General features: G+C 40.8%; 1 protein-coding gene across 2 annotated transcripts in view; it reads left to right on the forward strand.

Annotated features, from left to right (window-relative positions):
• Nucleotides 1-271: 271 nt before the first annotated feature.
• LOC102931073 (sine oculis binding protein homolog) overlaps nucleotides 272-24314 on the forward strand; it is a 133662-nt gene continuing 109619 nt past the window's right edge. The window contains exons 1-3 of one of the 2 annotated variants that reach the window (XM_043542749.1): nucleotides 272-827; nucleotides 11573-11711; nucleotides 13696-13881. In XM_043542749.1, coding sequence (XP_043398684.1) covers nucleotides 732-827; nucleotides 11573-11711; nucleotides 13696-13881 — 421 coding nt within the window. In that variant the 5' untranslated portion in view covers nucleotides 272-731. The remainder of the gene's footprint in view (nucleotides 828-11572; nucleotides 11712-13695; nucleotides 13882-24314) is intronic. The other variant, XM_043542750.1, reaches the window with a different exon arrangement.

A 24314-nucleotide genomic window follows, 5' to 3' on the forward strand; every position in this document is an offset into this window, starting at 1 on the left:
CTCCCGGCCCAGCCAGCCCGAGCGCTCCCAGGCCACCCTGACCCCACTGCTGCGCCTCTCTCCCCCGGCGGCGGCGGCTCGGCTCGGGCTGGCGAGCGGGGGTCTCGGAGGAGCCCTGGCAGCAGCCCCAGCGCGCTGGCCCCGCCGGGGGATGATGGGCTGGGACAGAGCGCGCCCCCTGCCCCTCCCCCGGCGGGCTGTGTGCGTGTGAGCGCGGGGCGGGCGGGGGGCTCCGGCTGCACTGGGGGGAGGAGCTGATGAGCAGGGACGCGAGGAGAAGCCCCCAGAGCCGGAGCCGCGGCGGATTCGGTGGCCGTGGAAGCCCCGCCCGCTCCCGGAGCCGGGGGCCGTCCTACCCCCCTCGCCTTCCACCCCCTCGGCTCCAGCCGCTCCGCAGAAGGAGCTGGGCTGGCTGGCGCGCTCCCTCGCTCCCACTCCCTGTCTCTCTCTCCCTCTCTCCCAAACACACGCACCAGGCTCTCCCTCGCTCGCCCATGCAGACAGCAGCCGGAGCGGCGGAAGATGGCTGACTCCACAGGGCATCACCCACCCTCCAGCCCGCCTGCATCCCCGACCCTCCCCGCGCCGCTCTCGCCTCCGACCCTCCCTCACGCCAGCTTCCACCGCTGAGCCAGCGACCCCCGCCCAGCCCCGCCGCCCTCCCCACTTCTGCTTCCCAGCCCCCCCACGACACCAGCAGCCATTTCATCTCCACCAGCCAGACACAAAAAATGGCAGAAATGGAGAAAGAAGGGAGACCTCCCGAAAATAAAAGAAGCAGGAAGCCGGCTCACCCGGTGAAAAGGGAAATCAACGAGGAGATGAAGGTATGTGCCTGTGAGGGGGAAGGGGGGCGCCTCTGCCCCCCCCCCCCGTCCTCCACCGGGCAGGGCAGTGAAATAAGAAAGGATCTCTTGTCATTTTTTTTGGTAGGATGCACTGAATGTGTCTCAGCTCCGCCTCCTGGGCTGAAAACAGAGCCGAATTCACAGGCTGCAAAGCCAGCTCATTGACCGCCTTTGATTGCTTGATGTATTTTTTTTTAAATTCTCCCTCCGTGGGTTTTTTAGCTCGTTGGGTGCATTTTCTATTACAATCCTCGCAGGTTAACCAGAAAGCTGTGAAGTTAGGGGAGGAGGGAGGGCTTTTTCAACACTGGCTTTCTCTCCTTTTTCAGTAGCCAGCTGCAACCGTGTAATTAAAATGTCAAAGTGAAATGTTATGGTCTGAGCTGCACATCATTTTTGGGCTTAGAGACAGGGACTCTCTTTTCTCCCCCCTCTCTTCTTCCTTGCCTCCTCCTCTGTTCTACATGCCTCACTTCACAGTTAATCAAAGCTGCATAGGTGTTGTTGAAAGAGAGCTGTCCGAGGGGCTGTTGTTGATAGGAGTCTATTTATTGTTTGGAGTCTATTCCTATCTGATAGGAAACTGTGCCAGTCCAGCTGTGTTCCAGAGGTAGCGCTGGAGGCTGTCCCTCCAGCTGTTAGAATGGGAGCGATTGCACAAAAACACATTTCAGGACTTCTTTTAGCATTAGGTCGCAGGTCTAGGTTGGACTGGTCCTATTTTGTGCCTTTATTTTCCAAGTCTATTCCCTGACCTGTATTTATTTTATACCTCTGATGTATTTTCCCCATGAGTCATACACAACTAGCACGTACTGCAGGACTTCAGCTGAACTTACTTTTTAAGAATGCAAGTATAAATTAAAACAGTGCAGTTTATATAATATATATATATATATGATAAAACTACCATTATTTAATGTAAATGGATAATTTATACTAAAACAGAAAGTCATTGGAATATTGCTGCGAAAATGTCATTATAGATGTCATTCTATATATATATATATACAGAACATACCTATTAACAGGACATTTTATAATATAGCATTGTTTTTCACCCAGTATTAAAGGGGAATGCTGTATACAATTCCTCCCCCACACCCCCCAAACTGCATTACTAATTTGACTAGACATTCTTTACTGGTTAAGGTAGGCATTCTCTTTTCCATGTTGTCTGTGAACTGAGTGTGTTTCACCAGAACTGGAACTGTGGACTTGGGTAGTATTAGTGGTATGAACAAAATAAGGGCTAACTGAGAGTTGCCACTGATATCCAGGGCAAACCACTCTCGATTCCACCCCCAGAGAGCATTATTGTTTCTTTGAGAGATTTGTGACACTTCCTATTTTCGGATGGGACTTTCTAAAGCCTGTGGATAGTAACAGTAATTGCTCATCATAATCACATAGTTTTGGGAGCTGCACAAATCTATCACATTTTAAAACACCACTTAATGCGATATATATGGAGTGCAGTTTTTAAGTTTCATAGGTTCTAGAATTACAAATTAGTTAATTTTAATCAAAACATGTGAAATGTTATCCTGGCTGGATATAAAGGCTGACTGTGCTGGATCCTCTGGGTTTGTTTTGTTTACTTTGGCTGCAGGCACACTCAGCGGTTTGGGAGATAGTTGTTCTTCTACAGTATAACAGATGTTTGTCTGAAATGGTGAGGAAGAAACAAAAACAACATTGTGTGAAGGAGAAAAAATACACAATTTTAAACTATTGCTTTGGTATTAAGGATTGGAATTAACCGTGATGTAGAGTTTCTCTTTTGTAATCATTTTTACTGTTTAACATTACAAACCTTAGGATTTTAACTGTATTAATAATTAAATCACAAGTTATATGCTGATATGATTGGAATTTAGAAGAGATTTCATTTTTTTTTCTGAGCTGGGGTAAGGTAAATGTTGGCAGTAGCTTTCACAAAACACAGATCACCTAGTAGTGCCAATTATGCTATTGAGCTAGAAGACCGCATTTTTAGTAAGAGCAGTTGGTTCTTATAATAGTCTAATTATAATAAAAGAAAAAAACTTAAAAAGTTTGCATATTTGTGCTGTTTAGAATGTTAAAAAGTGTGGGAGGGTTCATGCCTTTCCTGATATATTTTTGCATTTAATAAAAATCTGTTCTAGGTTCTTTTTTCATAAACCTGAAGAGTACAGTGACATATATTGGTTACACTGTATAAAATGTGTGTAACAAAATGTCATAAAGAGCACAATGTGCCCTTTTGTAGGTTCATATCTATAATGTTCAAACAGCCTTACTGTTTCCCTTCATCTGAACTGCTTTCATCTGGACCAGTGTAAAATAAGCTCTGGTAAGTAATCACGGCAGAGCAGAAAGAAAGGAATGTATACAGCAATAGACAGCCTAAGCTGTAAAAACTGTAACCTGAGTACCAGCAGCAGATCAGATATCATGGCTTCAAGGTAGGGGAAATGAAAGAGATGAAGGGGAGGAAAAGACGAGAGAGGGAATGGAAAAGTCAGCTTGGAAAGTGAAGGAGTAGTAGGAGGGCCCCCTCAGGGAAATTTGGCTCAGGGATTAGGGAATTTTATCATGGTGTACAGTGACCTACTCAAGTTTCAGCCCACGTTGGATCAAATTGCTTCCCTTTGCTAGCAGAAAGAAAAAGTACTGGTGTATATGTGATTTTTTTTCTTCGGGTAATAAAAAGGCCATTGGTACAAGTGTCTATTTTAAGTTCAGCAAATGCAAGGCACTGTGAATGAGCAATAAAATTACCTCATCACAAAGACTTCCTTCATGATTTGCTGTTTGGTATAGTCACATATTTACTCAAGAATGATTACTAAATCCAAACTGCTCGGTTTTCATAGGTTGCATCAGTAATGTCACTTCCAGCTCAGTTTTAATATGATTGGAAACTTGTGTTGCTTGCTGTTTCATTATGCCAGATATTAAGTTACATTTTTGTTATCCCTAGCCCAATGTACATGATGGTTGTAACAAATTTAAATTTGATACAACATTGTGTGCAAAAAAAACCATGACTCTGCATAGTTTCCCTATATTACGTTTCAATTAAAAATATTCAGATAGAAGTGTTTTGTTTCACTGTGACCTTCACAGTCTCTCTCTTTTCCCTAATTTATTTTTATGTCCTTCTTTCTTATATTCTCTCCCCCCCCCCTCAGATTATACTTTCTACTTATCTTCAGAGATGTGTGTTCATATGCCAACTAGAAAAACAACAAATTGTTATTCTGAAACTAAGTCAGTGTCATTTATCACTTTGGTACTTTTCAGTGACTATTATGAATAATACAACATGTTTTCTATTCAGGAATATAATGTAATCAAGGCAATCTGACACTTTTAAAAACTAGTTTAATTGTTACAGCCTAATCAATACAATAGTCTCTAAAGACTTGGTACAGCTCTATACCTCATTCCTTCCCCCCCTCCCCACATATTCCCTTTACCCAGACTTACTTTATTGTGCTATACTATTGGGGGTAGCAGGAAAACTTAAGAATGTGAAAAAGGTGATTTGAAATATATTTTGTTAAATTTGCTAGAATAAATTAATGTGATTGCATCAAGCATAGTGTGCTGGAAGCTCTGGTAAACAAACAAGACTTAATGTATCTACATGTTTAGATTCTTTGTCAATTGCACAGTTAGTGATTAATCTGTGTTATAATTTCACAGAGCTGCCTCCATGTGCCCTAGGAGTTTACCATCTATAAATATTCTCAATAAGTAATTTGTACCTAAAATTGGGCTTCATTCTTGATGCCTAGCGCTTAAGACATCTGTTATAGTTTAACAGTAAACTCATCAAAAGATTCTTCAATTTAGTTTTTTAATATTCCCCGTATTTAAAAGGACCACTGTCAAAATGTAACAGACACTGCAGCACTGACTGCATTTGAAATGAGCCAGATAAGTGTAAATATTAAAAAGATTCCAGGGAAACTCCTCCCTTCTCTCCTGAAAAGCAAAAATGTGTTTGTAAAAGTAAAATCAGATAGCCTTTATCACTTGTACTATTCCAGGTCACTGTTACTATACCGTTTTCATGGAAGTAGATTTATGAGATATCTACAGAGTGAATTGTATTATCTGCATGAGAGACCTGCACCTATCCTCTTTAATGGAGTAAGAGGTCTATGTATTAACTATTTATACAAATGAGGTTGATAAAGCCCACCTTACAACACTAATAAAGGGGTGGCTGAGTGAGAAAAAAGGAAATTAAAGAAAGGTCAGGAAAATTTACTTATTGACAGCAACACTACTTATTGACAGCATAATATTCAAAATGGTGGCAATGCAAATGAGCAGAGAAAATGTGGACTGGAAAAAAGTGATCAAGTTCATGTGGTGAATATGCCCACATTTTAATTTCCTTTATATAACTGAGGTGAATCCTCAGTGCTGTATATCTGGTGGGTCACTCATGCAAGGAAATGGAATGGAGCCACTCTGCTTCCTCCAAAATGTGAAATAAACATTCAACAGTAAAACCTAGAAGAAAATTAGTCTGACAGACTCATTCTCTTTTGTGTTTCCTGCCTCTGTCTTTGCCAGGCCTCACTCTATGAAGCCAGGCCTGCCCCTATGAATAAGGTTCATAGAGAAGGAGAGAAAATAGAGAGAAAACTGAAGGAAAAACACTATTTTGTTTTAAAATATATCCATTAGTAAAAATTTGGGAAAACTCTACTCTGTGAAGTAAGGTCAAACCTTAGGTATGTGATTACAGTGAAATGAATCCTGTAAAGGGAATCAATGTTAATGGAGATAAGATTTCTGTTGCCTCATATCATTAGTGTCATAAAAGAAATCACAGATAGTCAGATCCACAAAATCTTCTTCCCTCTTCCTATGAATGAGAAGTAAATTCACTTCAAATTACAATCTAACATAATGATCCAGTTTTTCGAAGAGGGAGATAGGAGGGTATTTATGTTTTTGTCAAGAATAAAGAAATGATCCTGTTAGAACATGCAATCAAATCACACTGCAGAATTGCAATATGTGGCTTGGGACTCACAGGGGGGCAAAAAAGAAGACATGTATATTAGGAGCTGAAGAATTTAGGGTATTGTTATTACATAACCAAGGGCCTCTGCAATACTACAGCATTTTAAGGCCAATTTCTTTGGCAAAGATGAGTCTGTTGCAAATCTTAGTAAATTCCATGGCAGTTAAGCAGATGTGATAGCACACAGCTGCACACCTGCATTGTCAGCTAACATAATCCAGGAGATTTCACTTTAGCCATTCTGTGAGATTTAATTGATTCTTTCAATGCACTAGGAACTACAGCTCAAGAGATTATCAACGACTTGGGATAATAGATATATGGAGTAGGCCATGACAAAAAAATGAGCATTGTCTAGTGGTCCGAGTATGGAGTCAGGAGTTCTGAGTTCTTACTCTCAGCTCTGTCACTGATTTATTGCGTGACCACGGGTATTAGTCAGCCACCTTGTACCTCAATTTACCCATATGTGAAATGAATATAATCATGATTCCCTACCTCACTGGGGTTTTGTGAAGTGTAAGACCCCAGTCTTGCAATCAAATCTGCTAGCACAGTGATCTGCACCAGTGCAGAGCTCCAGTGGGGTTCAATAGGCCTCCATGTAGTCTTTGGGGTCCATGCTAATATTGCATAATAGGGACCCAATTGATTAATGGATGACATCCTGGTGTGGAGGACCTGCCTGAGGCCCTCTGGATTACTCCAGCCTCACAGTGGGGCCATACAGTTGGGATTGCTGGCACAGCAGCAAAGCAAAGGGCCTCTGCTCCCCTCCCACCCCCCACCAGAAGGTAGGTCTCTGTCCTGCTTTGACATAGATCAGTGTGGAGATTATCAATTGAATGGGTAGGGAGAGAGGCCCCGGTATCTATTATATATAGATCCAGTGGCTCTATCACCCTGCACAAATGGGATAGAAGCTCTGTTTCCACTGTTTGGCCCATAGATTGAAGTAGCAACCATTGGTGCATCTCCAGAGACTCATCCTGAGTGGAGGATGGATTTTATCTCCACTGCCTCTTACCCACCATACTGCATCGGGATAAAGTCTGATTATATAGCCTTTATTCTGGCACCATACTATTTAGAATATCTCTTTGAGAACCTCAGATGAATGTGTTACAGGAATGCAAAGCATTATAATTTAAACACTACAGGTCACAGAAAACCACCACAAGATACAGCTATGCATTATGTACCCAGGCCCATATTGTTGTGTTTGTGCATAAGAACAGCCATACTGGGTCAGACCAATGGTCCATCTAGCCCAGTATCCTATCTTCTGACAGTAGCCAATGCCAGGTACTTTAGAGAGAATTAACAGAACAGGCAATCTTCGAGTGATCCATCCCGTCATCCACTACCAGCTTCTGGCAATCAAAGGCTAGGGACCCCCAGAGCATGGGGTTGCATCCCTGACTGTTTTGGCTAATAGCCATTGATGGATCTATCCTCCATGAACGTATCTAATTCTTTTTTGAAACCTGTTATAATTTTGGCTTTCCTAACATCCCCTGGCAACGATTTCCACAGGTTGACTGTGCATTGTTTGAATACTTCCTTTTGTTTGTTTTAAATCTGCTGCCTAATAGTTTCATTGGGTGATCCCTGTTTCTTGTGTTGTGTGAAGAAGTAAATAACATTTCCTTATTCACTTTCTCTACACTAGTCACGATTTTATAGACCTCTACCATATCTCCTCTTAGTCCTCTCTTTTCCAAGCTGAAAAGTCCCAATCTTTTTTAAACTCTCCTTATTAATCTCTCCCCTTAATCATTTTTGTTGACCTTCCCTGTAGCTTTTTCAATTCTAACATATCATTTATGAGATGGGGTGATCAGAACTGCATGCAGTACTCAAGGTGTGGGTATACCATGAATTTATATAGTGGCATTATGATATTTTCTGTCTTCTTATCTATTCCTTTCCTAATGGTTCCTAAAATTCTCTTAGTGCTTTTGACTACCACTGCACATGATTGAGTGGATGTTTCAGAGAACTAGCCACAATGACTCCAAGATCTCTTTCCTGAATGGTAACAAATAATTTAGACCCCAGCATTTTGTACGTGTACTTGGGATTATGTTTTCCAAAGTGCATTACATTGCATCGATCAACATTGAATTTAATCTGCCATTTTGTTGCCCAGTCATCCAGTGAAGCATTCAAAGGTTTGGCACTCACCATAACCCAGATTTTACTATATTGACTTTTCAGCCTTCTGTTGGGCAGGTGTCTCTGAGGGCACAACTCAGGCTTAACATGGGCAAAACTGAGCTCTTGATTCTTCCCCGAAACCTTCCCTCTTGCTCCTTTCTTAGTCACTGTCACTCACTCAGGCCTATAAACAAGGTGCTATCTTTGATTCAGCCCTCTTTCTAGACCCACACATCCAACTGTGTCTACATCTTGCTGCTGCAGCAAAAATAATCTTTGTGGCTCATCACTTTGACCATGTTACCCACCTCATTGCATCCCTCCACTGACTCCCCCTTCTCTATTACATCAAGCACAAACTACCTGTCTTCACTTTTAAGGCCCATTGTGCTCTATACTCACCTTAACTATAATTTCTTATTTGTGGTAGAGACGTAAGACCCCCACATTTGCTTCACCATTGATTGCCCATTTGTCAGATTTTCAGAAGAGTACCATCATGCTATCCCCCATGCTACCCCTGTAAAATCCACAAGGTCACTACATTATCCTTCTTTACATTTCTCCTTAAAACCCACCCATATCATGATGCCTACAGAACACTTGACAATGATTAGGCAACTGCTGTGCTGTGATTGCTGATTATTCGTAACTCTCTTTTTGTTCCCTTGTGCTCTCTTTGTCAAGTGCACACCATCTTAAACTTTATTATTATGGTTATTACTTATCTGTATTACTGTAGCCCTTAGAACCATGGACCAGGACCCCATTGTGGTAGGTGCTCTACAAACAGAACACAAAGACATAGTTTGTAAGCTCTTTGGGGAGTCTAAGATAAGAAACAACAGATGGATACAAGCAGACAAGGGAATACAAGGAAATAATGAGACAATATTGGTCAGCATGATCGACAGTGGTGTCAGCACACCTGCAGTCTAGCCATGGTCAATTTTTTTTGCAGCCATCATGGAAAAATAGAACCTTAAGAAAAGATTTGAAGAAGGATAATGAGGTGCTTTGTGACTAATTATGGGGACCTCCTTCCAGGAGGGGCAGCATGGCAAAAAACAAGCAGGTGCTTCCAAACTTTGACTGTAAGCTCTGTGAGGCAGGGACCGCATTGCACAATGGAGCCCTGGTCATTAGGTGCTACAACAATACTAATATTAAAATATAATCATCAAAATAAATAAGATGAATTAATTTTGAGTTGTTTTTAATTAAAGGGACTTTAAAAATAATATTTTTAAAAGATTCTTCACTCAGGTTGCCAGTAACATAGGACAAAATCCTACTTTCATTCAAATTAATAGCAAAAGAACAGTTGACTTCACTAGAAATAGGATCAGGCCTTTGGCTTTATTAAAATTAATAGAATTTTAAAATCAGATTTACTTTTCACCATGTTGCTGTACTTTTTGCACTTCACTCAGCTTGGAGACTAGGCTGGTTCAATTTGTCTAGAGTTACTTAACCTTTGTGACAATGTGGGCCATTACTGTCATCTTGGCTGGATCCTAAAGGCTGCAACTAATTTGTATATAGATTTATATGCATTTTAAAGGTAAAGAATAAATGCCTACGGCCTGTGATAAGCTGCCAAAATTTTAACAATGGGTTCCCTCCTTACCCCACGAGGGGGTTGTTGCCCACCCCCGCCCCCCAGGACTCCTGCCCCATCCAGCCCCCCACGTTCCTTGATGCCCCCACCCCCAGGACCCCTGCCCCATCCACCCCTCTCCCCTGTCCCCTGGCTGCCCCAGAACCGGGCAGGAGGGTCTCGTGGGCCACCGTAGTGGGTGCCCACCCCTAAGAGGCATGTGCTGGGGGGCAAGGTGGGGAGTCCCGGAGGTGCTTACCTGGGGCAGCTCCCAGGAAGCATCCGATAGGTCCCTCAGGCTCCTAGGGGTGGGGGAGCATAGCTGGGGGGAGCAGGGGGAGCGGCTGCTCCCCCACTGATCACATCAAAAGTGGTGCCTTAGGCGCCGACTCCCTGGGTGCTCCGGGGCTGGAGCGCCCACGGGGAAAATTTGGTGGCAGAGGTGAGCTGGGGCAGGGAGCGGTTCCCCTGCAGCCGGGACCCCCCTAGTTTACCTGCTGCGGCGCGGACAGCCCTCCTCATGCCCCCCGGCCCCAGCTCACCTCCGCCTCCCTGAACCTGAGCGGGAAGCCGTCGCCTGCTTCTCAGCCCACCCCGGCTTCCCGCTGAACAGCTGATTCGGGGGAAGCCGGGATGGGGGGTGGGGGGCGGAGAAGCAGAGCTGGGCAGCGTGTTCAGGGGGGGAGGCGGAGGTGGAGCGGAGGTGAGCTGGGGCTGGGGGTGGGGCAGGGAGCTGCCGGTGGGTGCTCTGCCTAAGGCGCCACTTTTGGCCAGTTAAATTTAGAACTGGTTCTAAAAGGGCTTCTAAATTTAACAACCGGTTCTAGTGAACCAGTGCAAACCAGCTGCAGCTCACCACTGCCTACAGCCTTTATTTACATATTCCCTGACAAGTGATTAGAAATTACAGTACTCAAAGGTTGAGTTAGACAACAAAACATCCACTGGAGCTACTGAAGTTAATTGGGGTTTAAGTTAGGATAGAGTTTGGCATCTGGATTCTATCCTGTTAGGTTAGTCTTTCAGGGCTGTGTTTCCATAGCTGCAGTGTAGGAAACCAATGGAAGGCTGCATTTGCAAGGCTATACTTCAGAGCAGGATCCATGGACCCAGTCAGTTCAGAGGCTACATTTTGAGCAAACTTGGTTTATTTAGGTTTCAGAGTAACAGCTGTGTTAGTCTGTATTCGCAAAAAGAAAAGGCGTACTTGTGGCACCTTAGAGACTAACCAATTTATTTGAGCATAAGCTTTTGTGAGCTACAGCTGTAGCTCACGAAAGCTTATGCTCAAATAAATTGGTTAGTCTCTAAGGTGCCACAAGTACCCCTTTTCTTTTTGGTTTATTTAGTTTCACTTTCAGTTTCTAGTCAATTTCATTTTCTGGTTCTCATGCCCTAGCATAATACTGCTGTTTTGGGAATTTCAACATTTCAGGGAAGTTTAATTTAAAAAAAAATTTTTATTGTGATTCTATTCAATCTGCTGCTTACACACCTTCAGGATCAGTAATTTATTTCAGTTGAAATGGCTGTAGCAAAGTGAGATTGATTGCTGGGACAGAAATCTTTGGTTTTTCTGCTGTAATGTTAAATATTTTATGATAGCATGAGACAAACTTTTGTGAATAATATATTCTAAAAACATAACTGACTTCCAATTCCTGAGCAAAAATCATAAACAATCCTCTTTTTTCCTTATTTTCTTTAAATTACAATAAAATAAAGGCCTGTCATAAATATGTGTATCACTGAGATTTAAATGTATTATATATTATATACTAGATTTGAAAAATGAACATTAGTCTGGAGGAGGTGGAACCAACCTGGCAGTTCATGGTACACTGCAAATAGAATTCGATTTATGCATTCATCTCTTCGTTCCAAATGATTATTGATTACATAAATAAGTAGGCAATTCTTCTCTTTCAGAACTTTGCAGAAAACACTATGAATGAGCTCCTTGGCTGGTATGGTTATGATAAGGTTGAACTGAAAGATGGAGAAGATATTGAATTCAGGAACTACTCTGCAGATGGGGAGAGCCGGCAGCACATTTCTGTTCTCAAAGGTAATGACATTTAATGTTCCTTTGTTCATGCAAAGAAGGATTAACTATCTCAACCTGCCAGAATTGGCTTGCACGGAGATTCATGTTTTGTTGCTTATTCTGCAGCTGATTTAAATATACATCTCTTACAGTGCCTTCCAGTAAGCAGAAAGCAATAGAATACAAGTGTACAACATTTAACAACATAGCAGCTAATATGCTTTTACTAATGTATCTCTAACAGTAACATTTTTTGAGCCAATTGAAACTCATGCACCCAAGATTCCAAGGAGCTGCCAACAAATTAAAAAAAAAAAAGAAAAGAAAAGAAATGTGGAAATGTTTTCTTAGCAGTCTGGGTCTAATGAACCGTCCTTCTGACAAAATTGTTGGGCTGAGGCTTTTGATAAGGTCAGATGTTGAACTAGAATGTTCAGAATGTATGGAAGACCCATGAGTAGTATTTATAAAGGTTTACTTAATAATGTTTTTTATTTTAATATATTATTTCCTGAAAGTGCATTAGAAAGGCTTAAGGGGTGGAGCTTGTTTGGGGTCAGCATATCTGGTCCTTCATGTACTGTATATGAATTTGTTCAAAATCTAAACAATGGGATTCAGTCTTTTTGTTCAGCAGTTCAGTTGCTACCTTTTGACTCTTCAGCCACACCAGATGGATAGGGAATTGCAATCACAGTGAAAAGAAGAACATTTCTTCAGAGTAAAAGAGTAGAAAATTGCTGGATCTTGACTTATCCAACAAGAATTTCTCAAAGCTGAGGTAAAAGAGGAAATTACAGAGGCTTTGCACTGTTGAACTGCAACATTTTGCTGCATATATGGCCACCAGTCTCTGGGGTTTCTTTATGGTGGCATGCAGCAGCATTGTATTCAGTGGGTGTTGATATGAATACTGGCACCAAAGAGCCCAATACTGGAGGAGAGGGTGCTAGATAAAAGGTGGAAAAAGTAGAGGTAAGATAAAACAATTTAATTGTATAGACATTAAATGTTTGCAGCCATTAGTTGTATACTGTTATTGATACAGTAATTAGTATTTGTATTCCATTTAAAATGCAATATGTGTAAGCCACCTTTAAAATAACTTGTTCCTATGCTCCAAGGTATTTTATTTTCTTCTGACATTTTAATAAACAAACCTTACATGGGATTCTCTACAGCCACAATCTATGAGGAATCAAATTTGTGGCACATTTTAAGAATAAGTCTGCATAATAGTTTGCTCACCATGTAAAATAGATAGGATCATATGTATCATTATTAACACATGATACAAGTCATATGTTTTATAGTACAAACAAAGATGGTGAATACCTGTGCCAGGTAGAAATCTCTGGCTTACAGAATCTGTAGGGGGAAAAAGTACTTTGCTTTTGTTGTGAGAAGAGGAAGAGCTGGTATTAAATCCTGTTCCTTAGTGAGTTAAAGTACAGCAGAGAAATGTCTGTAAATAAGAGTTCAGGTGTGGTTTTGTATTAAAGAATTACAATTATAACAACATTTAGCAAATATTTTTCTAAAATTTCAAATTTTTTGTTATTTTCTTTATCTTCTTTTCCATTATTACTAGTTATTGGAGAGGAATAAGAGGTTCTCTTATTTAATCAGTCTACTCCTTTTGCATAATTCATCCGCTGACACCACAATCCAGTGTGTGACGACATAATTCACTGCCATGAAAGTAACTGATATCAAAGACAGTGGAGTGTGATGTCACTGAATAAATCATACATACTTAGGCCATGTAGAAGAAAGAGAGCCTGATTTTTAAAAACCGTACAGCAAAGTTTAATGCAGTTTTTGACAAAATATTGAAATTTTGCTGGAGCGTGGTGTGGCTTTTGAAGGAGAAAACATTCTTATTTTTATTATTTGCTCTTTGTGTTTTAGAAACACAATTACATCAACAGATTTGTGAAAATATGTAGGGGCACCTAAGCAACACTTCTGCCATGCTGTATGATTTGTTCTTTTTCTTTTACAGAAAATTCTTTGCCAAAACCAAAATTACCTGAGGACAGTGTTATTTCACCATACAATATAAACACAAGCTATCCAGGGCTTGCCACAGGAAATGGACTTTCAGACTCACCAGCAGGGTCAAAGGATCATGGGAATGTACCCATTATTGTACCATTAATTCCACCACCTTTCATAAAGCCACCAGCAGGTAAATCACATAACAAACATTTCAAAGAATTATAACTATCATACATAGCTATTCTGACCTTGTTAGATTGTGGCTCATTTGTAAAAGGTTAAGTTTAATTTTTTTGAAAGGCTGTCACAGTAGACTTGTAAGGATCCGTAGGTAGGAAGCAGCAGAGTGACTTTATTTGCTAGTATTATTGTAACATTCTTGTCAGTATCATAATGGGCAAAATTCTGTACCTATTTATACTGCTTGTGAAACGCTGGATGTTGAATTATACTGTCTCAGCAATTCAACAATATCTGTTTTAAACAAATGATTTTCTTGTATGAAAAAAGTCTTTACATAAATTGATGGAAGATGATTAGATTATAAACAAGGTACACAAAGCATACAACTAAACAAACAAACAGTCAAATCAATATCACATGTCCTTGTATCAGGCTAACAAGCTCATCCCAGGAAGACTATCTCAGTTCTCATTGAAATTCTGGACCATTGTCCTTTGGGGATTGTATATGATGTAAACTCTACCCCAATAAATTGTACTGAAATGTTTTAAGAATTCTGTGAAATTCTTACCTGGAGCAATTTTTCCATCATGATATTTCTCAGTTAGTTTGAGAAATTATTTATTCCACACTGCATGCTGTTTACCATTATCTGCTAAAGTAACTGTTGTGGCGACACTAGTATATATAATTGCTGTTATTATTTACTGTTGAGCACACTGCAATAATTGGTGAATTTATGTAGCAGCAGGCTCAATTCTGCTTCCATTGAAGTTACTGGGAGTGTTGTTGAACTGGGTTAACTTCACTGGGGGTAGAACTGGACCTAGAATGTACTAAATATATATTAGAAAAATCACTGTTCCTCTATTAGAGAATTCAGGAATATGGTGATGTATTTAATTATTAAAGTCCCAGTCATGCAATGGATTCCTGCACCCATATAGAGCCCCACTGACACTGGGCAGAGCAGCTTGCAGGATCAGGGGCCAAGTGTGGAATGGCCTTCTCTACACTTCAACACATTTACAAAAGTTGAATTTAAAAATCCATAATACATAATCTATTTTTGTGTTTAATATTTTATTTGGCTGAAAGCTGATTGTTGGATTCCTGAATTATTTTTTTGCCATTTCATTTTCAGTATTAGAGGATATTTTAATATTTGAAAAAATTTCAAACATATTACTAAATCTATTCTCCTTGCCGAAAATTTTCCATATATTTTGTACCATTATTGCTAATTACCACAGCTGTTTGGGCCCACTCCTTCAGCCTTTGCACAGCAAAATCTCACCCATATGGGCTGAATCTTAAAATGGGGTTAATCTGCCCTTGAACATGTAAACAAGGGCTTGGTATTTCCCAAGCTATCTTCTCTTCCAATTTGATTCAAGAATGAAGTCATAATGCTGAATTTGTGGCAACACTATTATGTTATTCTAACACAGGGCTATGGCATGAATTGTTCATGCTGTCATAATTGATGAATTTAAATAACAGCAATCAAGCAGGAAAAGATTGACTATGCCGTAGAAAAACAAATAACCTCAACCGTAGCAATGGGGACACAGGAAAATATTGGCCAAGCAGATTTATTTCTGCGCTTCCCCCATCCACTTACCAAGTGTGTTCAGTGTTAGAGTCCACCAATAAAACTGGCCTTCAAAGTATTTTTTAAATTTGTTCCTCCCACCATGCTTTTGGTACTTTATGATGTATAAATAAGATCTGAAGGTTGGGGGTTTTTTTAAGATATTTTCTCACTTTTTGTTGTACCTTTTTTGCCTTAGAAATATTATGATGTCAAGTCTGATCTTTCATGTTCCTGTTTGAGAACTTTTGGTTGTCTTGCAGAAGTGTATCGTGAGCTCTTACACAATCTGAAGGGGCTGGAGTATTGAATATGTAACAAAGTTATCTTTTCCCCCAAGTGTTCACTATGCAATAAATATGATTTTTTTTTTTTTTGAAAACCAAATGAAAACCCAAAGCGTTTTAAATAGTCTGCCCAAATTCACCTCACCTCTCAACTGTTCAACTTTTAATATTAACTTAATAAAATACTAGGTGCTTTTAAAAATTTTACCCCAGGTACAAGTGTGCATGTACAAAACTGAAAAATTATAGAACACTAGCTGATCAAATATTAACAGCTCCCATTTAAAGGCTCTCACCCCTTTCAATAAACACCTCTGAGAAGGCCTGAGAAGACATGTGGGCCTTATACGGTATATTGAAGAAGGGCAACAGTCCTGGGATATGGCAGATTGGTGTGGGAAATTAATTCCCGAGTTGATGGCCCTTCACTGAGAATACTCTTCCCCGAGACATTTAATTCTAGACACTATTATCAAGAATACCCCAGCTGACCTGATCTGCTGTGGAAGCATGTTAGAAAAAAAACAGACTCAGCCAGCACCCTAATCATATACGGCTTTGTAGATCAACGTCAAGAACTTAAATTGCACCTGGCAGCAAACAGGAAGTGAGTGCAGTCTTGAGAGAAGTGGTGCAATATGCTTCTTGAGGCTAATGTCCCCAAACAGGTAGATAGCTGCATTTTGTGCCACCTGCAGCTTCTGAATGATGTTTCAAGTTAGTCCCAAGTACAGCATATTGAAACAACATGATACCAATAATAAAATTACTTCTTCCTAGCCTTAGAAAAATGTTATGTTCCACAGAGCAATGTAAAAGGAAAAGAGAATTTATTTCTACACAATAATAAATGATGTCAAAATAACAAAGAACAAGGTATAGCAGCCAGCAACATTACAGAAAAAGAATAATATTTGTACTGGAACCATGATGCTAGTATATAATATACTAACCTGTATTCTGCAGCCTTTAGTCACACACTGAATAGTATTTTCTCACTTTCAGCTAATAGGATTATTTACATGAGTAGGGGTTGCAGAGTCTGGCCCCAAAATGCACAAGAGAACACATTTCCTTCCCACTGGCTCTACACTTGTAGAGATTTCACTGTTTCAGGTACTCTAGTCACACCAGATATTCTCTTTGGCTCTCTCCCTCTCCAGGTTCTCACAGTGCGGAGCATTAACTCTCTGATAGGGCTGATGGAGTTCTAAACACCCAATGCTTCTTCTGTGGGCCACTCTGAACAGCTTGAGGATCCCAGTTGTGTCTCACCCCGAATTGTTCCACTACAGGCAAACACAACCAAGTCCTATTACTCTGCCATTGCTTCAATCTAGAATTTAGCTTATAGGTGCCAGAGTTGCATCCTTGAGTGCTTTTTGCTGTCACTTATTGTCATTTACAGCATTCCTTGTACACCTAAAACTTCCTTTGACTCTCAATCTAAAGGGTAGTGCCTTTCGACAGTTCTTCGACTGCAGCTCCTCATTCTCTCAGATATGGAATTCTGGCCAAGTAAAGAACCATCACTTTAGTTGTGTGTATATGTTGGCAACATCAACATTTCCCATTAGATTATGTGCTCAGTTTCGATCCAATCCCAAACCCATTGAATTCTGTAGGAACCTTTCCACTGACTTCAGTGGACATTGGATTGGATCCTTATTGCCTGGCCTCCTGGTCCAAATGGAGGTACAGAGATGCCCTACCCTAAAGGGAGCTTTTGGAACACAGTTGTTCCACAAGAAAAGGGGAACATTGCCACTGTGCCACCCCTTGTATTGGGTGCAGTGTGTGCTACCAACCAGTCCATGTGGGGCCGGCTATGTGAGGGAGGGGGGCAGAGTCTTGGCCCTTTCGGGAGGGGGTGCAGCAGCAGGGGAGTAGAAGGACTGCCATTGTGCCTGGGGCATGCACAGAGGTGCAGGGAATAATGTTCCTTCCCTTACCCTCTTCTCTATGCCTCTGGTTTACAGAATAAATCAGTTATTTTAAGTAGCTTTGGCTCTGCTCAAACAATAGCTGGCTCCCTGCTATGCTGCACTGAGTGGGGAAGCAGTCATCAAGGGGAGCAGTGAAAGGGAAGGAGGACTGCTTCTGAGCTGACCTAGCATCCAAAGGGCAAAAATACAAGGATAAAATGATCTCCTATTCACCCCTCCACCCCCACAACAATAATTTGTATTTTTTTGGGAGGGATCTTAAGTCCTCCAAGCCCTAGAACAGTGCCAGCTCTGTTCCTCTGCACCTCATTTCTTCACTTGGTAATTTCAAAATTATAAGGACTGCTGTTGCACTGAAAGGTTTGCAACAATCAGGGCATTTTTTTTTTTAAAAAAGTGATGTATAATGTCTGACGCTACAAAACTGTTATTACTGTTATTGGGGCCCAAAAAATACCAGAGTGAAGGAGGTAAGGTCTCCTGAGGCCAAACAAAAGCATTTCTAATATCTGGGTCCTGTAAAGTAAGCATATTTAGATTTTGGAAGTGACATTAAATCAGATTATAAAACTGTATGTTTGAAAAAAAAGTCAAGAAAACTTGGAACAAGGAAATGTTATGTTTGAATGCTAAGATGAATAATTAAGAGAGGTATTTTCGAAAGAAATGAGCTATATTATTTATCAGAGCTGGATATTTGAATGGAAGTTTACAATTTTGTTACAAGTACAAGTGCACTTAGATAACTCATTCTCATTATTATTATAACAGAGTACCATCAGTGTGCAATGCATAAAAGTAGATATTAGTTCTAGCCCTAAGGACTCTCTAGAAGTGTGTGCTGTAAAAATGATCAAGATTCAAATGCTACAGGAAGAATTTAGAAGTCTGGGATGAATTTTAAAATGCTTTCTATCCAGGCTTTATAAACTTGGTTGTAAAATTAACTCCAAGATTACCTATCTAAATTCCCATGGTCCCATTGCTGTATTCCCAATCCTTCTGTCCTTATTCAGGCACAGCTCAATAGCAGTTTTGCTTAAATAACAGCAGCAGGACTAGCCCTAATGTTATATACTGAGGTGGTTTCAATTTTAGTGTACTCTGGCTCCCAGGTCATTATTTTTCAACTCTTATTCCTTCTTCTGATTTCATTTGACACTGATCTGAGCAATGTTTTACTATTTTTCCTATGGCAGGTTTAACTTTCTAACAAGTCCACAACCATGATTCTTCTTGTGCTTACTACTTGACTTCGTCTCCTCTTGTTTTCTTTGTTTGAAATTATTGTAGTCTATTAATCTATTTTCTTCTCTGTATGACTGAAGGGAATTAACCAAAGGCTTCTCTGGACTCCTGAGACTGATCGAGAAAGGTTGCAAAATGACTCAGTGTCTCTGAAAATTGTGTGTGTATTTGGAAGGGCTGTGTTGATGGAGTTTGTTAGGCTATTTTGTCCAGTGGGCCAACACTGGACATTTGTACCTGCCTGCTACCATTGCTGGTTTTCACCTCCTTTGTATTTTACAACTAATATTCCTTTAGTGTGAACAGGCATCCTGTTCCCACTTGAATTTTTTCACCATTTCCATGTGGTACATATGTACTGTCCAGTAGCATCAATGTAGCTTTTATAAGTGTCTATTTGTTATTTATCCACATTCATTTTTTCAGATACAATTATCTAGCTTTCAGTGATAATAGGTTGTTTTTATGTTGTTTTAACATGCCTCTGGTTACCAGTCTTCTCTACTTCCAGCACCATGTCAATGCTTTTTGCTCTCTTTGGACTGCAGAGTGTTTTTCCTTTGTGCCAGAAAGAAAATCGTAAAGTCCACACATGCACTGTAATAGCATGTGATGAATAAGAAGGGAGTTCCCACACTCCTTTTGTAATCTGTGCCTATGTGCTTGCATGCTTAAAACCTGCCCACATGCCAGTATACATTTGTGTTATGCATTCAGTTCTTATTGAGCTATATATGAAAATATGCCTCGTAACTCAGACATAGAAAATAGAGAGAAGCAGTGGTTTCCCAAAACAACTTTTAAAAGAACTGGGACACTCCATTTTACCAATTTTCTTACCATTTTGCCTACTTCAAGAGATTGACTTTCAAAAGGAAACATTATAGAGTCACTATAGTGATTACACAGCTACAGTTGTAACAAGCTTTCCATTACAAGCCATTTCTCTGATTTCCCTCTCATAACTGTTTTATAAAGCTGCTTTCAACACCTGAAATTTGTCCAGCATGTCATCCAGTCACAGGGTCAGTGCTTAGATATGGTGGTGATGGATGTCCTAGAAAAACCTCCAGATTTTTTTTTTTTTTAAATTGAGGTTAGTCAGACAAGACATTTTAAACATATGAGTGTGCAAATTTATTTTGGAGGAGTCTGACTTGGGAATATTTTATCTCAAAAGCTGCTTGGTATGAAAAATCCAAATTGGTTTTATTTGCTTATCCTCAATGGAAAGCTAGTGTTTTTGGATTGAAGAACTCCAGAATTAATGATTATGTAAATTCTGGCAGGCCCCAGTACAGCTAATAAAGTTTGATTTTAACCCTTTAGATGCTAGAGAATCTAAGATTTCATTCTTTAAAAAAATAAGTTTTTGTCCTTTTCATTGCAAAAAATAGTCTTGAAAAAGGGTAAAAAGGTTGACTGTGTGCCCCAGTGAATTAAATAAAATTCATGGTTCTCTCCCAGCCAGGGACTAATAGGATGCAGCAGGAGATCACTTGTGCTCATTAAATGTAGTTAGGCTCCAAATTCCTTTAAAGGGCAAGCCTATGGCTTATAGATGGAGCATTGAGGAGAGAAAGAATAGGAAAACAGAGAAAAGGAAGGTTTCAGAGTAGCAGGTGTTAGTCTGTATCCACAAAAAGAAAAGGAGGACTTGTGGCACCTTAGAGACTAACAAATTTATTTGAGCATAAACTTTCGTGAACTACAGCTCACTTCATCAGATGCATTCAGTGGAAAATACAGTGGGGAGATTTATATAGACAGAGAACATGAAACAATGGGTGTTACCATACACACTGTAAGGAGAGTGATCAGATAAGGTGAGCTATTACCAGCAGGACAGCGGGGGGGGGGGGGGGGGGGGGGGGGGGGGGGGGAGGACGGTGGGACCTTTTGTAGTGATAATCAAGGTGGGCCATTTCTAGCAGTTGACAAGAATGTCTGAGGAACAGTGGGGGGAGGGGGAATAAACATGGGGAAATAGTTTTACTTTGTGTAATGACCCATCCACTCCCAGTCTTTATTCAAGCCTAAGTTAATTGTATCCAGTTTGCAAATTAATTCCAATTCAGCAGTCTCTCGTTGGAGTCTGTTTTTGAAGTTTTTTTGTTGAAGAATTGCCACTTTTAGGTCTGTAATCGAGTGACCAGAGAGATTGAAGTGTTCTCCAACTGGTTTTTGAATGTTATAATTCTTGACGTGTTTCAGAGTAACAGCCGTGTCTGTAGTCCTCAGACGTTCTTGTCAACTGCTAGAAATGGCCCACCTTGATTATCACTACAATAATAGCCCCCCGCCCCCCTCTCCTGCTGGTAATAGCTCACCTTATCTGGTGAATGAGTTTGTGTGTGTGGTTTTTGGAAAAGGGGGGGGTGTGGGGGGGGTGAGAAAACCTGGATTAGTGCTGGAGGTGACCCACCTTGATTATCATGCGCATTATAAAGAGGGGTTTCAAAGGGGGATGGGCTGTTGCCAGCAGGAGAGTGAGTTTGTATGTGTGTGTGGGGGGGGGGGGGAGGGGAAGGGTGAGAAAACCTGGATTTGTGCTGGAAATGGCTCTACTTGAGGATCACTTTAGATAAGCTGTTGCCAGCGGGGGAGTGAGGTGGGAGGAAGTTTTGTTTCATGGTCTCTGTGTGTATATAATGTCTTCTGCAGTTTCCACGATATGCTATGCATCCGATGAAGTGAGCTGTAGCTCACGAAAGCTCATGCTCAAATAAACTGGTTAGTCTCTAAGGTGCCACAAGTACTCCTTTTCTTTTCACCTTATCTGATCACTCTCCTTACAGTGTGTATGGTAACACCCATTGTTTCATGTTCTCTGCATATATAAATCTCCCCATTGTATTTTCCACTGAATGCATCCGATGAAGTGAGCTGTAGCTCATGAAAGCTTACGCTCAAATAAATTTGTTAGTCTCTAAGGTGCCACAAGTACTCCTTTTCTTTTTAGAGAAAAGGAAGGTAGGCACTGCTACTGAAAGGCTTGAGTGGGAAAGAGCCTGGAAGGCTAGGAAACATGTCTGAAGAGAGGGACTCAGGAAGGACAGGGAATGCCAAAGTTCATGGCTACCCTCCTATTCTTCCCATTGGTTTCTCTGAAGTTGTAGCTCTTTCTGTACCAGATCACAGGTACAGTTTCCCCATACCATTTCATACAGGTGTAACCCTTTCAGTGCTGGAGCACAGATACCACTTCTGTAGCTTACTCAGTCCCTGCAGATGTAACCTTTTAAGTTCCAGGTCCAAAACATTACTTCTCCAGACATAACCCTTTCAGTGCCAGAACTGCATAGCCCTAGCCAGTTTAGAAACTCTTCTTGCAAAACAGTTCAGGTTAAAAGAATTTACAATCTCACTAGGCTGTAAATTCCCCAGGCTGAATGGAGTTCAAGGAGTTTATGAAATGAAATCCTTTGGACCTATAGGTGCGGGAACTAGGTGTGCTGGGGGGTGCTGGAGCACCCCCAGGTTTTACACGGGGTCCCAGCTGCCGACTCCGTTCCTGGGGCTCCATTCCTGGCCCTGGGCCCACCCCCAGCTGTGGCCCCAGCCTCAGCTACCTTACCCCTGGCCGGGTCCCTCCCTCCCGGAGACATGGCCCTGCTCCCGGCGCCAGCTTGGGGGGTTGGTGGGGCAGACAGGGTAAGGGGGCTGGCTTTCAGCACCCCCACTATTAAAAGTGTTCCAGCGCCAATGTTTGGACTACCCGCACAGAGCTCATTGCAGGATCAGGGCCATTAACTGCATTTAGTTTCCCAAAATTCTTGAAACTAGAGTTAGGGTTGTAAGTGCAGATCGGATAACTTAAAATAACATTATTAGAATGTTGTAGTCATAAACTGTGAATAAAACGAGCAGGATTTAGCACCAGAATCTTAGGGAATTCATCCTGCTAATACAATAGGCCTTGCTTGTTTGCCTGGATTATGGGTCAGAGCTATAAAGAAAGGATTTACTCTTATTATTCTTGGTTACTTTCTGTTCCTCACCCCCCTTTCCCCCCCACCCCACATATTATGACTACTGTATATATAACAGGGATTCGCCAAAACTGCTACTTGGTGGCGATAGCTCCTTCACATTGGTTTGAAGGGAAAAACAAAACCAACCAATACAAAATCCCCAACACCATTCTGCTTAATTAAGACCTAAAGAGAAAGTGCAAACTTTTGATGCTTAATTGAAGCATGCTCTAGCCTGATGCATATTTAGTTATTATAATATGATAATTTTATCTTGTACAAACTGCTCCCTTTGGGAACATGATTTAACACTGAAAACATACTGCGCTTATTGCATTGTTCATTATGGTTCTTAGCCTCTGTATTTTTCATAAAGAGATGTATATAAGCACTATATGTGCAGCAGTTGCAGGGAGCACTCTTTCAGCACGTAATGACATAACCCAGGGGCAGAAAAACACAAGATTGGAACTCCCAGAATAACTTTTCTGAAGAGCTGAGATCTCACTAAAATAGAGGCTGGAAATTCAGATCTCGAGCAGTAAATGAAATAAATGTGTGGTTCTAATACCTGGTGTGTTTATAGAAAACATCCGTGTGGATGTTCTGCTGAAAACTCACTTGTTACTACTTACTTTGTGCTAAGTCTTGCTTGTCTGATGCCTGTGAATACTGTCATTACCTTTGATAAATGTTGAGTGTAAAGTACAGTGGTATTGCTCAGCACCTCTAAAGAGGTGCTAAACACCTGGCAGGAATGGACCCCACGGGAGTAATACAGAGTTGGCAAAACAATTGAAGAGTTTCCAAAATTAACTTTATCTTTGTCTTACCAACTGTAAAATATGATGATATGAAGGCCAGATCTGCACTACAGACGTTACTATCATACCTGTGTCAGTCAGGGGTGCTCTGAGGTGTGATTCCTGACCAACAGAGCTGTACTCACAAAAGCCACAAGCGTAGATGCAGTCATGCTGGCAAAATTGTGGTTTTACGAGGATAGCATATTTTGCACAAGTGGTCTGAAATAAACGAGACTGATACAAAATGCAGTTTTGGCAGCATACATTGTGTCCATACGAGGAGCACTTTGACAGTATAATATACTGGTATAGTTACACTGGAAAAATGCTCATTGTAGACCTGGCCTAATGTAATCATATAAAAGAATTTTGGAAAAGATTGAGGATAGACAAGCCTCCTGAACATGTTCAGTTTTAGAGTCCCTTCTTTTCTGCGTTCTTGCTGTAAACTCTTGTCACTGAGTGTGCTAGATACTATATATTGATGCATTTTTCTAACAGAAGGGCAAGTGTCTGGTAAATATAATTCTGAAGAATTTAGTCTTAGTATGAAATGAAGGTCTGTGAAAAAGTTATGGGAATCTT

This window comes from Chelonia mydas, chromosome 3, assembly GCF_015237465.2.
Source record: "Chelonia mydas isolate rCheMyd1 chromosome 3, rCheMyd1.pri.v2, whole genome shotgun sequence".
NCBI lineage: Eukaryota > Metazoa > Chordata > Testudines > Cheloniidae > Chelonia > Chelonia mydas.